We start from the raw sequence: 15687 nt of genomic DNA, 5'->3' as shown, positions 1-15687 counted from the left end.
GTCTTGTTTCTTAAGGAAACAAGGCTTAGGAAATCACACTCTCTCTGCCAAACTTTTCCAGTAACTTTTGAACCTGTTGCAATTCCTGAACCAATTCCAACCTAATTTGATCAAGGGCTAAAGGGCTCAAAAACTTATGTCCTCACAAACTTCATGAAAATCAGGGAACATATAAAGGAAAAAGATCAAAATTAGGATCCCTGTAGCTGGAGAGGCTGAAGCAAAACCTCAAGCTATCCATTAGGTTTGCTGTGGCCAGGCAATCAGCACACAAGTCTCCAAATTTATCATGGTGTCTGCCTCTCATAGCCATGGGTCTTGGGGTGGTATGTGGACAGCGTAGGAGCAAAGCTGTGGCTTCGCAAAAAATGGGTGCATGGGAGAAGATACAGAAATGTTGTAACTAAGCTGCATTAGTTCTGATGCTTGTGGAATAACTTATTTTACTACTTTCACCTCTTGCCTCGCACTCCTCCTTCCCTAGGATAAAATAAATAATTCACTGTCTATCATTCTCATTGCAATAGGTCTGTTCTGGTTCATGGCTAAGACCAGGAAAAAGGAAATCTCAAGGAAATATGAACCCTTTGACCAAATTAATAACATACCCATCCACTGAACCCTGTGAGGAGCTGTTCTTGACAGGACACACTCCCCCCCCCCCCGCCCTTTTAAAATTTTCTCTTCTCTCTCCTCTTTCTCTGGTTTCTGCCTCTCTCACAGCTGCCTTGTCAATTCCCCCTCACCCCAGGACCACTGCTCTCTCTCTATTGCCCCCTCTGCCATCCCATTACAGGGAAGATCTAGAGAAGCAAAGATGCTTATTTTGCCAATTTCCCACGGGTCTATTTCATTGGACATGGTTTTGCAACTGTGAAATATTGTTTTAATAAAGTTCAAGAAGAGAAACTATTGTCACTAAAAATTAATACATACTTTTGGCAGAATCTTTTATCTTAAAGGTAATGCAGGAGGGAATTTCTGGAGAAGACTTGATTACCACTGGGACAGGGGGTGGTAAATTGACTTCAGACACAGGATACTTCTAAGAATCTAATATTTGTTCCTTATCTGCAGATACACATACAAATGTCATTTTTGCTTTCTTTTCTTCATTCCTGGTACCTTTTTCTTGCACATACTTTGAGTTTAAATGCAGCTTTCTTCACAATATAACCACTATCAGGGCTACTTTTTTTTCTACACAAGACTGTAAACCCTAGTTCACCAACTGAAGCCTTTGAAACGCCACACATTTTGTTTACAAAGTCGATCAGAAAACTTAATTTAATGGCTTTAAGTGAATAGTGCTGTTTTAATTATCTGCATTTTAAATAAGGATAACCCATCCTAAAAACATTTACAAATTACTTTTTTTTTTTTTAAGACTTCAATGTGAAACCATAGAAACTGAAACCATTCTGGTTTTGAAAAAAAAAATAGAATAACTTTTTTTTTCACTGAAAAAAAAATAATGAAAATGTTCTAATAAATTTACCTCCTGGTGCAGCGTCTGATTTCAGGCGGTTTTGCCTCACGGCACATAGGGTAAGGCTTGAAAGGAAAGACTCTTCAGCACGGTATGGAAAAGGAAAGGCGAAAGAGAAACTGAACGGCACAGAAGTGATGTGTTATTTACAGCAGACGAGTGAACGTGGGATTGCAGAAGCCCGGTGCTCTCCCTTTGCCGCAGCCGCCTCGAAAAGGTTCGAACATGAACACGAAGCCGAGTGACACGATGAACTATCAATCTGCAACTTGTAGCCGAGCACCGCGCCGCACCTGTGGCCGCCCCCGCCGCCACAGCCCCAGGCGGGGCGCCACAGCCCCAGGCGGGGCGCCGCACCCCTCTGCGACTACAACTCCCGTCAGCCCGCGGAGCAGGGCCCGCCGCACCGGCCTGGCCCTGGCCCTGGCCCTGCGCGGAAACGGCTGTTTGTTAACTTTCGCCAGCTGGGCTGCCCCACAGCCGGAACAGAGGGTAGCTGTGGGACCCCCTCCTCGTCCTCCGCGGCGGGAGGAGCCGGCGGGACGCTGCACCGCTTCTCGGGAGCCGGCGCCGCGGGCAGCCCGGGGTGTTGGCGGGCCTTCCTCGGGCGGCGGCGCCGCGATCGCGCCACCCTCTCTCCAAGATGGCGGCGCCGTTGGCGGTAAATTCGGGTAAGAGGAATCTGAGCGTGGGGCCGCGGCTTCTCCTTCTCCTCCGCGACGGTGCCGCTCGCTGTCTTCCCCGCCGCCCGCCCGCCAGCCGATCGGGGGGTGCCGGCCCCGCGCTCCTCCTCAGAGCCTGCGGAGCTGGGGGTGGCGGCGGCCCTGGGAAGGCCGGGCGTGAGGAGGCGGCGCGGCCCGAGCGGGCGGCGGGGCACCAGCTTGCGGGGGCTGCGGTGATGCTGGCAGGCGGTGGGCAGGGCGGCCTCCGTGCGGGCCTCCTTCCGTGCGGTTGTACCTGGGGCGCTCGGGCCACGCAAAGGTGCCTGGTGAAGTGATAGAGTTCCGTGGTCAGAGTTGCTGCCATGCCTGGGTGATCCTGACTGTGGTAACTGGGTGTATGCTTGGTTAAGCATCACTTATGTATTGCGCTCATCTCTTAATGCTGCATGCAATAAAAGGCAAAAAAGAAATATGTCCTTAACTTTGCTCTGTGCTACACAAGGAGTCTGGAAATGTTGAGCTGGTTTCTCTTGTATTGAGTGTTCCTAAGGATTAGGAGCAGCAGGGTCATCCATGGTCCTTTCGGAGCCTGTCCCAAGGAACAGTTTTGGGTTACTAACACAGCAGTTGCCTAGCATAACTGGGGAATAAATCTAATACAAAAGGAAATGAGTGGATAATTGGAGAATAACTTAGGAGGTCATTTGGTCCACTCCTTTTCCTCCCCTTTAAAGCAAGGCCAGCTCAATCAGGCAGCTCAGGGTCTTATCTAAACTAGTGTTGAATACTTGCAAGGATGGGCCTCTGTTCCAGTGTGTGGCTACCCTCACAGTAATTTTTTTTTTCCCTTGATGGCTCATTGGAAGTTTTTGTATTGCAACTTGTGTCAGTTGCTGCTCATCTTCTCCTGGGGTACCTCTGTCTGTTTTCAGTGGACAGCGCCATTCAGTAGTTGAAGACAACAAAGTTCCCATCCCTCTTTAGACATCTTTTCTTAAAAGTGAACTAGGTTAATTCTTTCAGCTTCTCATTCATCCTGTTCTCGGGGCCCCTGTTTCAGTGTCTTGCTCTGAGCAACTCAAAACTGAACACTGTCCTGGAGTGAAGGACTCTGAGATGTCTAAATAATCACTTCCTTACACCTGCTGGCTGCAACTCTGTTAATACAGCCTGATGTGTATAGGCCTTCTTTGCTGTGAGGATGTGCTGCTGAGTAGTGTTCAGCTTCCCATCTGTCAGGACACTTGAGTGTTTTTCTGTAAAGCTGCTTTCTAGCTGCTTGGTGCCCAGCCTGTACTGTTGGGTAGAGTTATTCTGTCTCAGGTACAGGGCATTGCATTTGCTGTTGTTGAGCTTCATTAGGTTAATACAGGGAGAATGGAGACCCTGTGAAAAGCAGTCATGAATGGAACATGGGCATGGCCAAAAGGTCTGTAACTAAGGTGGTGTATGTCATAGTGACTAGTTAATAAAATTCAAAGCTCTGTTGCTGTGTCAAGCTGGGAGTAAATTTTACAGAGAAGATATTTTGATATAACAATCAATTACATCCTGCCCCCCCCCACAGAAAAGCAGTAATAAAGCAAAGACCCTTCATTTGGGGGTGGAGGAAGGGCATTTATTCATACCATTCACAGTATCTGAAATGTGACTTTGTTAAAGTGAAAATTGGAGTAGTTCAAATGGGACTACACTTAATTGTATAAATTACATGGCAAGAGATTCTGTAGCCTTAAAACAGGGGAAAAAGGAGTTTTGTACGTGAAAGATGAGATAAAAAATAAAGCTGATGTGGCAGTAGAACTAATGAGGATTTTGCCTTAGGTTATAATACATTGTTTCCGGGGATGGAGTAGTATGATTAAGTCTATAGCTTGGCAAAAAGTTCAGGCATAAGTATCAACTGCTATTGTGGCCAAAAGAAGCAACCCAGCCTGTCCTTCCTTGCTGTCCCGGATGGGATGGATCAGCCTTTCTAAAGCTGTAATAATAATAATAATAGAAACGGTGTAAGTGGGGAAAAAGTCATCATGGTCGCTGAAGTCAAACCTTTTTTCCATCCCGGTTGCTTATTCTTTTCTCTGCAACACTCCATCTTCGTGCTAGCATAGTTTGTGACATCACAGAGCAAACTGGATTGTAGATGTGATCCTGCTGAAAATAAACTCTTTTTTTGGATTAGTTTTCAGTTAGAAAAGTTAGATCCTTAATTTGTTTTAATGCCTTATGGTGCATGTATTTGAGCTGGCGTAAGGCAATTATGTTGCAGGGACAAAGGCAAACAACTGGGCCAGGAAAATAGTTGAATAGCTTTTGGTAGGCACTGTGGATCACTGCTGGTGTTTATTGGACTTGATAATTTCATATGAGTGAAGGCTGGAAAAGACTGTTTAGAGTGAAAGGAAATCTCTGAACTCTGAAGTTTATGTGGGACAACCAGCTACAGTTTGGAGTGTGAAATTATTTGTCCAGTAGTAGCTATTTTTAGTGAATTTGTATAGGCAGGGGTAACATTGTATAATTAAAACACTCTGATGTTTAAACAGGACAGAGGATTTGTCCTTTTTTACAGGCTGTCCTCTCCCTCTCAGATACAGCTCTACTGGCACTAATAATTGTGTCGTAAATGACAATATTTTTTGTTAGCTCTGAGTTTGGGGTGAGAGGATTTGTTTTGGTTTATTCTTGTTTTATATAGTTTCTTCCTTTGCAACAGACTAAAACTGACAAAGTTTTGCTTAGTTTGTTGCTGCTTCCAAGACACCTTAGGTAGTGGTAAAACTGACTGAAACCAGGGGTCTTGCTCTCTGAGACCCACTCTTGTCTCCATGGTCACTTACTACGCTTCGACTTGGCTTGCGCTGCGTTGTTATTCAGGGCATCCAGGTAGTATCTTGCAATAGTCTGAGGTGGTGTCTTGATTGTATGAAAGAGAGGGGCACCTTCGCATCAGAGTAGCTACGTTTTGCTTGCTGTCATAACGTAAGCAGCCTGGTAAAGATAAGGTGTGGGTATGTTTGACTTTGATGCATCTAGTCAGGGTTACCTTGAGGGATAGAGCTGGCTAGAACAAGCTACATGAAGATGAAATGTTGCCTCTGTGCTTGATTTTATACCACAATATTAACTTGTATGTTAAAAAGAAGAGTGGGGAAGTACTAAGCCAGTTTTAGGTGAAATGTTAGTATTTTTTATGTAGGCTAACCTGCAAGGCACAGTTCCATTTTATCATTTCTCCAGAACCAAAGCCAGTTTCAGAGGTTTCTGCCTTTCATTACCCACTTGCTCTTTCCTTGTGTGCTTCAGGCATTGCTCTTTCAGTTGTTTTAATGGTTAGCAGGGCCACTTTGTAACCTGTGTTAATGAAATAATCTGATTTTTAAAAACAAGATTGGAAGAACTCTGGAAAATGTTGTTGTGTTTTTTTCTTTTTCTCTTTAATTTGGATCATTTGACTAACATGACTTATAGTGCAGTCCATCAGATTTGCAGGGACATAATTAATGAAGCATGTGTACGGTTGGGAAGAAGTGGCTCTGAATGAAGGAGGGCAGCAACCTCTTCAAGGAGCTTTTCCATTAGCAAAATTGTAGCATGCAAAAACCACCACTAGCTTATAATATCTTTGGGTCAGGGACCATCTCAGTAGATGCTTGGAAGCACATAACACTACCTACAATCAGGCAGTTATGTGGTAGCTTGCAGGCAAGCTGCATACAATTGGTAACAAATTTATCTGCTGTGTTTAGCAGTGATTTGTGGTGTGTGGAACCTGAAACTTTCACAAATACAAATGATAGCTAACAAGGGAAATGTTTTGATACTTCTGTTTAATGTGGGTCTTAAAATTTTGAGTGGTTTTGTTTGTTTAACAGGATGTTAATACTAGGTGGTAAGAATAATTTTCCATTTGTAAGGTTTTCAGTTTAGACAATGATAGACAAGTCCGAAGACTAGTTTGGCATACTGTTTTTATGAAATCCAATACAAATAAGGAAAATTCTAGTGCAGTCTTCAGGATACAACTTCTAGTGAGGAAGAGATCATTTCAGCTGTAGTACTGAATTCAGATTTGAAGTATGCAGAGAAAACTTTTTTTTGCCAGTGTTGAGGAGGACAGATAGTATTTCTAGAGTAGACATAAGTAGAGACTTATCTTAAATAATAATACATTTATGTTTGCTAGCTTCCAGAAATATTCTGATCTCTTCTAAACATAGTGAGGTAATTATTTATATTGATCTGTCTATTTCTAGTAAAGGAAATCCATTTCTTTATGAAGCTCTTGTGCAGAATGTTAGCAGCAAATGTGTATAAGGGGTCAGAAATACTTTTTTGTTTGTTTTTTAAATTAAAATGAGATGAGTAAATGTGAAAGAAACTGTCTTTAGATTTATGATTTTTGTTTCTTACATAATATTGCCTTTAATCTTATGGGTTTGGTTTCTAATAGATCTTATTCTGCACAGTCTGATGCATTGATGCATCAGATCATGATAGCACTGCTGTTCATTTTTAGTCTCTCATATAGTAGGTATTTTTGTGTTTTGGAGTTTTCTGTGAAAAATTGAAAGCAGGAAGCCTGCCTTGCTGAGTTACGTTCAGATTCAAGGTCTGCTATACAGTTCTTAGTCTTTAATCTTACTGAAGTGGGTGGAATTTCTTAGGCATATAAGAATGCAAGACTACACCCAGAAATTTTATCAAATCTTTATAAGATGACTTTCAGCCACGGAACTCAGCTGCATACATCATCTTTGCTGCTTCCTAGCTCCATAAATGCCATTAGGTTTTATATCAGACCATTGGGGTGTTTTTTGGTGCCTTAAGAAGGGAAAATGTGCTTTGTTGAAGGGCATAACATTCTATACCATCAAGCTGAGACTAACGGTAAATTAAAAAAGTCTACTTACTGAAAATAGTGTATAAATACTTTGGTTGCTTTGTTTTTCTCTATTTCAAATACATTTTTTGTTTTATTTCTTTTAGCTGCCAGTTTGTGGGGTCCATATAAGGACATATGGCAGACTGTAATGAATGCCATTTGGAAAAGGCAACCTGAAGCTATTCATCGCCTCGACCAGGTTTTAAAGAAACACAAATCTGACTTCATATCTCTCTTCAGAAATCCGGTATTTGACTAATGCTGTCTTGTAGAATGAGTTGGAGAGTTGATGATTTTCTGTCTTGTATTGTTGTATTACATACCATTTAGGTCCTGACCATTCTTTTCATTCTACATTTTTACAGTACATAACACAAATGTGTTTTAGCAATCTTATTCTGCTCCAAGAATACAAATAGCTTGAATAATTCATATTATTTTGTGTCTTGTACAGGATAATTTTATCTATAACCTATTTTTTCCTCTCATTATTTAAATGCTATTTTGAAAGGAATAGTAAAAATATCTGATGTTCCATCAGTCAAGTATTAGCTTTTTTTGCTACTCTTGTGTGTCTGAAATAAAGTACAAAACTATTTAGTCTGGTTTTGGTCTATGCTTACGCTTCAGTCAGGTTAATGAACACACAGAACAGGTGAACACGTGAATTTGCCAAATACATAATACGTCTTGTTGGGAATGTGAGATGATGTGGAGAAACTCACTGTTTCTTAACTGATAGATCACAAGGTAGCAACTAGAAATATGTCTTCTTTCAATGGTGTTACTTCTGAGATGGTATATGGCTTTTTGAACTGATAGGTCAGAAAGTTTAACGGTCAGCTATAGAGTTTCATCAGTATATGAGTAATAGAAAAAAGAATGATATAGAAAAGAGTGCTTTGGAGTAAGGCAACAGTTCTGATCAACAACCAAGATATCTTTCATTGAGCTGATACCAGTTCCTGTTGAGAACTGTATCAAAATTTATTTTCAATCTCTGTTATTCAGAGTAACCTAAATGACAGCACTGGTTGTATAAGATTATTTTTGGTACATTCCCACAGAGACCATTGTTGTGCAAGTGTGAACCATTTTTAGGATATCTTTACTATCTCTGTGTTTAAAAACACTGCCTTTGTTTTTATGATGACAACCTAACCTGTCTGAACTGTATATGTGAGGAAGGATTAATATGTAAAGCTTTAGTCAGTATTTGATCTTGCCATTTTGAATAACTTCTGATGCTTGTTTCTCTTGCAGCCAAAGAATGTTCAGCAGCATGAGAAAATTCAGAAAGCAAGTACAGAAGGGGTTGCTATCCAGGGTCAGCAGGGAACTAGGCTTTTGCCGGAGCAACTCATCAGAGAAGCCTTTATCCTCAGTGACCTCTTTGATATTGGAGAGCTGGCAGCTGTTGAGCTCCTTCTAGCTGGTGAGAAGGAAAAATACTTAAGAGCTGGAGAAATACAACTTAAATAGGGCCTTCTTATTTAAGTGTATGCTTAACATGAATGCATGATTCAGTCAAGGCTTTTAGCTTCCTAACATAGAATGTTCTTAAAAAGAAATGTACTGTCACTGTAATGTAATACAATAACAGTGTTCTGAACCTTAATGCTCATATTTTATGCAGCTGTTGCAAAAGGGGGAATAATTTGAGGGGGTTTTATGATTTACCTTCTCTATCACTGAATTAAAAATAGTTTAAAAATAATAGATTGAGAGTTTTTTCCATAAAGCAGTGTAATAGATATTCGTTCTTCAAACTATGTGTTAGTTACACATTGATATGTGACTCTATTTGGGTCATAATCTAATAACTGATTACTAAGAGAAGTACTCTGGAAAGTGACACATGTTTTGCATGTAGAAAATTGATTTCAGAGTTATTAAAGTAAAATTGTTAATTATCATTACTTGCTACTGTTCATTGCTAACTTTTAAAAAATTCACTAAAGTAGCAGCCTGCAAACTTGTCACCTTTGGAAAGCCATCTTCAAGTCAACCTTACTTTCTATTTTGAACTTGAATTTTCAGTGTAAATTCAGACAGAAAAATTCATTTTGAATAAGGAAAAGATATTTTGCTGATAATCAGCTTGAATTGGTTATTAAGAGGGGTAGATATTAGTTGCAAATACAGTTCGGACTAGGATATTTATGGACTTGCACTTCTATTTCTTTTAAATTTTTGGATGTTTTAATAGTTGACTATCAATTTTAATAATAGCACCCAAAATATCTGTGATTTCTTTGAAGTGCCTGAAACAAATCGAAGTGATAGTTAATAACCACAGTTGCTTTGAATGCTACGCTTGTATTTCAGTTAGAAATACAAAGATAGAGAGCTGTTATCAAAGTGTGTATGTTCAACTTTCTGTGACTATTCTGTGCATTTTCACTCAATAGGAGAACACCAGCAACCTCATTTTCCTGGCCTTACGAGAGGTCTGGTGGCTGTTCTGTTGTACTGGGATGGAAAAAGATGCATTGCCAATTCACTACGAACCCTCATCCAGTCACGCCAAGGCAAGACGTGGACATTGGAACTCAGGTCTGTATTAGGGTGATTAGCTCATCAAAGCTCTTTGCTTTGTGCACTTTTAGAACTAATTAAAATCAAGGCAGTATGAATATTCTCAAATTTGTTTGTTTCTCATAACCTGATGCAGCTGCTTTCATGTTTGTTTTTTAAGCATATTATTTTTTTCTTGCACATATTTTTATTGGATTATAAAGATACCCATTTTACTTTCAGTTCTTTTGGCAATGTTTTGCTTCAGACACCCTCCCAGTCAGTGTTGCTTTAACTAGTGATAATTACTCAGTATTTCAGAGACTAAGTTTCTGCCCTTGCTGTGTTCTGACTTCCCGTGTCCTGCAAAACAGAATTGTGCTCTTGCCTCTATTTAAAATGGATGCACTATCTATTGGCAAACATAATACGCTAACATTTTTTGACTTTAAAAAGAAAACAGTACACACTGTTTACTTCCAATGCACAGTGATTGCTTGAGTAGAGAAAGATTGAAATAATGTTCCACTGTAAATATAAATTCTGAAACATAAATTATCACTCTAGAAATAACTCTACCACTTCAGTAGGGTGTACGTAATTGGACAATTGCATTTACTAGTAAGAAAGAGACTGTGAGCTTGTGAGTTATGTACATCTTATGTATAGTACCTTTTCCTTTTGATGGAAATCTTTACTAACTGATCCATGTTGTATTCTCATATTCCATATTCTTGAATGTACAGTTACCTAAAGACTTTGTATCTGTTCAGCTTAATGTTTTGAGTGGGCACTGGGTACTGATTAGCAATGCACATTTAGTTCTTTTGTTTATAATGTAGTTGTACATTTTCTGTCAGCAAATACATTTGATGGCATTCGTTATTTTAGACTTCCTCTGTGACTGGGAATAGTATGTTTAATTGTTAAATTTATATTCTTTCCATTATAGTCAGGAGTTAATATCCATGACGACACGCTTTACAGATGACCTAATGGAGCAGGGTTTGACTCAGAAGATCCTCACTCTTGTGTCTCACATTGATTTGAACAATGAATTTGATAAACTCCAGAGAGAACGAGGATTGGGCAGTGAGAAACATCGCAAAGAGGTAGATGTTCACTGGGTGTGAATATTCTTCTGAATTACTCCACAGATTAGAATAGAGTTAGACTGCCAAGAGATATGGAGTGATTTTTTTTTTTTTTTAACTTTCTAGTTTGTTCTCTACCTTTGCAAGCTCTGTTACTGTCTGAGGGATCATAGTAACTACTCCACAGCTTGTATTATACCAGTGTGGGATCCAGATTTCTTCCTGCATTTCTGTTTTGCTGTTGCTCCCTGATGCTAGGGCATACCTTATTTTTAGTGAAGTGTAATCAAGGACAGTAAGAAAGTAAGCCTGATATTTGCAGTGTGTGTAAATTCTTTTCTTTTTTCCCCAATTTTATTCTAAAGACTGTATATTAAATGATCTGCTCTCAGCACAACGATTATCAGCACCATTGGAATAAAAATAGCAAACTAAAATTCATAAATTATTAAAACAGATTGAAACCAAATCTAGTCAGGCAAATAATGCTCTTTTTAATAATCCAGTTGTGTTAATATTAACAGAAGCATTTCTAATAGTGAAGTGAGAATTGCTTGAAAATGAATTCTTATTTTTGTAATCCTTGAACTTAATTTAGACTGTGACTAATTACAGAGTATGTTTCTAGTAGGAAGATTTTAACATTATTGTTTTAATTTCTGAACTTCTTTCTAATGGGTGATCTGTCTAAAAATTATTCTGTGTTATAATCAGTCAATTTGTTTTCCACCAAATAAAGACCTACTTTTACACTTTTGCTATTAATCTAGAAACTATGCAAAGAATGTCCTTGTGATTTACCTTAATTTACCTTAATTCATCTTAATTTACCTTCAAATTAATTTAACGCTTAATGTTAGAAGCTTTTTCTTCCTTTTCAGTGGACTACCATGTTTCCCTCTGTATTCATTAGAACTATTATTCTGCTAGAGTCTGTGTGCAAATCTCTTGCTGTGTTAAATGTTGAAAAGTTTTTCTCTTTATCACCATGCATGTGATTTTACTGGAGATAGAATGCTTCTAGCTCTGTTTTTTATTTAACTAGGTACAGTGGATATAGGGCAGGAATATTATTAGAGGCTCATGATTTAGCTAAGTAAAATACAGTTTTACAAAGACCATTATGAAAGGCCATTAGTGGCTTTTTATTTAAGGTGGTTATTTTTTTAAACTTCCATTGTTTTCATAAGACTTCAAGCAGTTAAAATGGGAGGAATGAATTTAACAAATTAAATGTTTGTTCTTGTTCGGAAACAGGTAGTTTTTGGTGTAACTGTTAGAAAAAAGACAAACTTTGTTTTCAAGATCCATTGTACCTAGTGGTATCGTGGGATGCAATATTTTGCCAAATAAAGAGGGAAAAAAAAATTAGTATGAAAATGCTTGGTACCCTTTATGTTGGGCATGATATTTGTTCCATATGTAATAGGGGATGAGAGATTTCATTTATGTTTGTATTCTAAAGTTGACATAAATATTTTGTCTGGAGGAAGAAAGTTCTAATTTTAAACATCTTTCATATTTCTCGATGTCTTAAAAGCTAGGTATCTGTATAGTCAGTTGAGGGCATCTCTTTTGGGGCAAGGGGAACACTATGACCTTATCTGGATATGACTACCGGTGCGGTTGTGTATTAGTCACAAAATGTGACTTTTGTGTGATGCATTTACAGCTACAAAAGTTCCGTCTAGATTCATGTCTCCTGATCTTGACAGAGATGCTGGTTTGCGTGTAGTCGTATTCCAGGATATCTGCTCACACCTCACATGAAATACATGGGAAGATGAATGCATTTAACAAGCAGAAGCATGCCTTTTGTTGTTTAGCAATTTAAAAACCCCCAACATTTTCTGTAGCTGCTGTCTTTAGAGTAATTAACCTACTCATACTGATTGACTGAGAAGAACAAACTGAACATGTTGCCAGAGTATTTATATTCACTGGTTTTTGTTTGTCTTTTTCCTTTTAAAGGTTTCCGACCTCATTAAAGAATGCCGACAGTCCTTGGCTGAAAGTCTGTTTGTTTGGACCTGCCAGTCACCACTGAGTAAGGATGACACTCTAATCCTCATAAGTTACCTGGAGAAAGTAACAGTGGAAGCTGATGGCTCATTGGACGGTGTGAACTTGTCTCTTCTCATGGCTCTCCTTTACTGCTTTGATGTCAGCTTTCTGGAGCAAGGCACAGAGGATCGTGAAGGTAATGCTGGTAGGTTTCCCAAAGACATGTTATGCAGATAGATACATTGTTATTTAACCAATTTTGTTATTGATCAGTAGCAAATTGGTAGGATTTTGCATGTTTGTTTTCATGTTCATTTACTGGGGTGTTGGTGTTGTGTTTGTTTTTGTTGTTCTTCAAGATTTGATGCACCGGCTCCCTTTGCTAGCAGAAAGACAATATATAGCAACAATACACACTCGTCTTCAGGAGTCTCAGCCTTGGAAATTACCAGGCCTGCAAGCTACTGTTAGATTAGCCTGGGCGCTGGCATTGCGAGGAATATCCCAATTATCCGATGTGACAGGTAAATTACGCTAAAGTGCAGTTGCTGCATATTAGTATTCCAAGCTTGCAAGTGGTGTAAGTCAAAGTATCTGTTACCTTTTTGAAGTGCTAGCATTTACCTTTATGATAAAATTACTATTGACACTCCTTTAAAGGTTTCTCAGTATGTGAGTTTGGTTGTTCAGAATTGAATTGCTCTGAAGTGTACACAGATTTGGAAATAATTAATTAGTAATATTGCATAGTGTCTCATTAAAGTGAAAGAGATTTTAATGTACTGAAAAATGCGAAAGATTCAATTTTAGCAGCTTTAGTATCGTTTGAACACTTAAATTAAGAATAGATTCATGCTTGTGACATTTTACATCTGTAAATGTTAAATCTCACTATCTTGAAAGGACAAATCTTTTTTAAATTTTTTTTTCTCTGTACTTCACAAGCTTTCCAGGCTCCTTACTAGGTCCGAATTGAGTCTACTCCAGAATATCTATTAAAGAAAATGTAAACATTATAATTAATGTTTAATTAAGGTTGGTTTGTGATTCTTGGTTCACAGCCTTAGATTTGATTGAGTAAATGGATTATGTGCTTTAACAGTTGTTAAAGAAAGGTCAGATGATCATCTGACATTTGTCTTTTCCAGTCTGGTGTCTTCCTATATACTAGAAAAAACATAGTTGATAGAAGCATGTCGACTTGCATGTGAGCCGGCTATTCTGAAATATGTTTCCTTTGGTAACAGATAACTGTAATTTATTTTTTCCCCTTTTGTGATTTTTGTTGCCCAGCTTTGGCAGAATTCACTGAGGCAGATGAAGCGATGGCAGAGCTAGCAGTTGCCGATAATGTCTTCCTGTTCCTGACTGAATCTGTTGTGGGGTCTGAAAATTTCTACCAGGAGGAATTTTACATTCGCAAAATTCATAACCTTGTCACAGACTTCCTTGCACTCATGCCAATGAAAGTAAGTTGCTTGTGTGAATAGCAGTTTTTGAGAAATGTGGGCATCTCTTCTATATTTTTAACATTAGGACAGGTAGCATAGAGATTCAGGTATGACCCTCCACTTGAGGTGCTGCAGTTCAGAAAGCTTGTTGACTTTATGGAACCCATATGGTTTGGGGTTTGTTTTCCACACCATGGAATGTAACTTTTAAAACACTTCAGTGTGGTTAGATTTGCACAGCAAGCTTTTGTGGTGGTAGTGGTTTTATTTTGTTTTACATGATTAGAATTTAAATGAATGCTGAAACTGATGGCAATGTATGTGGATATTGATTTTTTTTGTTGTTGTTGTTTTTTTCTTTTGATACAGATAGTAGTATAACCTAAATTAACTTACAGGTTTTGTCTCATTTTTAATTTATTTTTTTACTAATGATTTTTTCTATATTTAAGGGGAGGGATTCTGCTTTTCCAGTAGTATCAATTGTTGGGAAAAATGAGCAGCTGTTTTCACTAGAACAGCAGAAATGCTGCAAAGGGGTTTTGAAAAAAAAAATTGAAGCAATTACAACAGTTTCATTTGTGCAAGACCTTGTATCTAGACATGGAAAATTAAAATTTTATGAAAACGCTTTCATTTAATTGATGGGGGCCTTATTTTGTGACCCTCATTGTGTTGAGGTGTAGTTGGAGTTGCCAAATAATTACTTTTTTCAATGTGCAAAAAGAAGGTTTTAAAAATATATTTTGTTCATTGTAACTTCACAGAATAAGAACAATATTGGCAGGAAAAACAATATTTGAACCTTAAGAATCTTTGAGGGCACATATGAACATGTTGTAGACAGCTTTTAGGTTTAATCCTAATTTAATTGTAATATGTTGGCATGTTGTTTTCTCAAGCTGTCTTTTTAACCCACAGAGTATCCATAGAACAAGTATAATGTCAGTTTGAACAAGTTCATGTTGGTTACAGCTATATTTCTGCTGCAATGGCTGCCTGCATACACCACTTACCACGTTGTTAACAGGCTTTGGGCATCCTTTGAAGGTTGCATGCAGTGCTGTTTTCTGTAATACAGACACAGTAGCCCTTAGGAATCTTTTGACTATATGAGGAATATGAAAGATATATTTTATGTAAGTTCCTTGAACAGTCAAGTGCCAACAGATTTGAAACTGGGAACTTTTTAATGAGGTGGTTCTTCATTGGGTGGTGTTGCTTTACAAAAAAGGAAATGTCTCCGTGTGATGATCCCAGTTTTTATAAAAGAGATGTAAGGTAGATTTTTGAGTGAAGGTGGAAGAGCTGGAGACTGACCCAGGCTGAGGTTGCTGCTATATTAGATTTACAACAGATGTGACCCTGTCTCCTATATCCGCAGAACTGCCTGAAAATCCTAAGGCTGTTGGTTGGTATGTGGGTACATCTCTCATCTTCGTTGCATTATGAAATTGGAGGCATTATCTCTGGGAAGAGTATTTCTCTTCCATTTCATTTTTTTTCTTTTGGTTCAGATCTGCAGTTGATTGTAGCTAATGCCTAAAGATGAAGATACATATTTTTCATTACAAGTAGGATATTG

The 15687-nt window shown here is 38.5% G+C and overlaps 1 protein-coding gene across 2 annotated transcripts in view; it reads left to right on the top strand.

Annotated features, from left to right (window-relative positions):
* The first annotated feature begins 2019 nt into the window (after positions 1–2019).
* NUP205 (nucleoporin 205) overlaps positions 2020–15687 on the top strand; it is a 54219-nt gene continuing 40551 nt past the window's right edge. The window contains exons 1-8 of one of the 2 annotated variants that reach the window (XM_054839761.1): positions 2020–2160; positions 7141–7283; positions 8300–8471; positions 9448–9592; positions 10506–10665; positions 12619–12847; positions 13011–13175; positions 13945–14120. In XM_054839761.1, the coding sequence (XP_054695736.1) occupies positions 2133–2160; positions 7141–7283; positions 8300–8471; positions 9448–9592; positions 10506–10665; positions 12619–12847; positions 13011–13175; positions 13945–14120 (1218 nt within the window). In that variant the 5' untranslated portion in view covers positions 2020–2132. Of the gene's footprint in view, positions 2161–7140; positions 7284–8299; positions 8472–9447; positions 9593–10505; positions 10666–12618; positions 12857–13010; positions 13176–13944; positions 14121–15687 lie in introns of both variants that reach the window. The other variant, XM_054839753.1, reaches the window with a different exon arrangement.

This window comes from Grus americana, chromosome 1 (assembly GCF_028858705.1).
Source record: "Grus americana isolate bGruAme1 chromosome 1, bGruAme1.mat, whole genome shotgun sequence".
Classification (NCBI taxonomy): domain Eukaryota; kingdom Metazoa; phylum Chordata; class Aves; order Gruiformes; family Gruidae; genus Grus; species Grus americana.
This window is presented reverse-complemented; position numbering and strand designations above follow the sequence as displayed.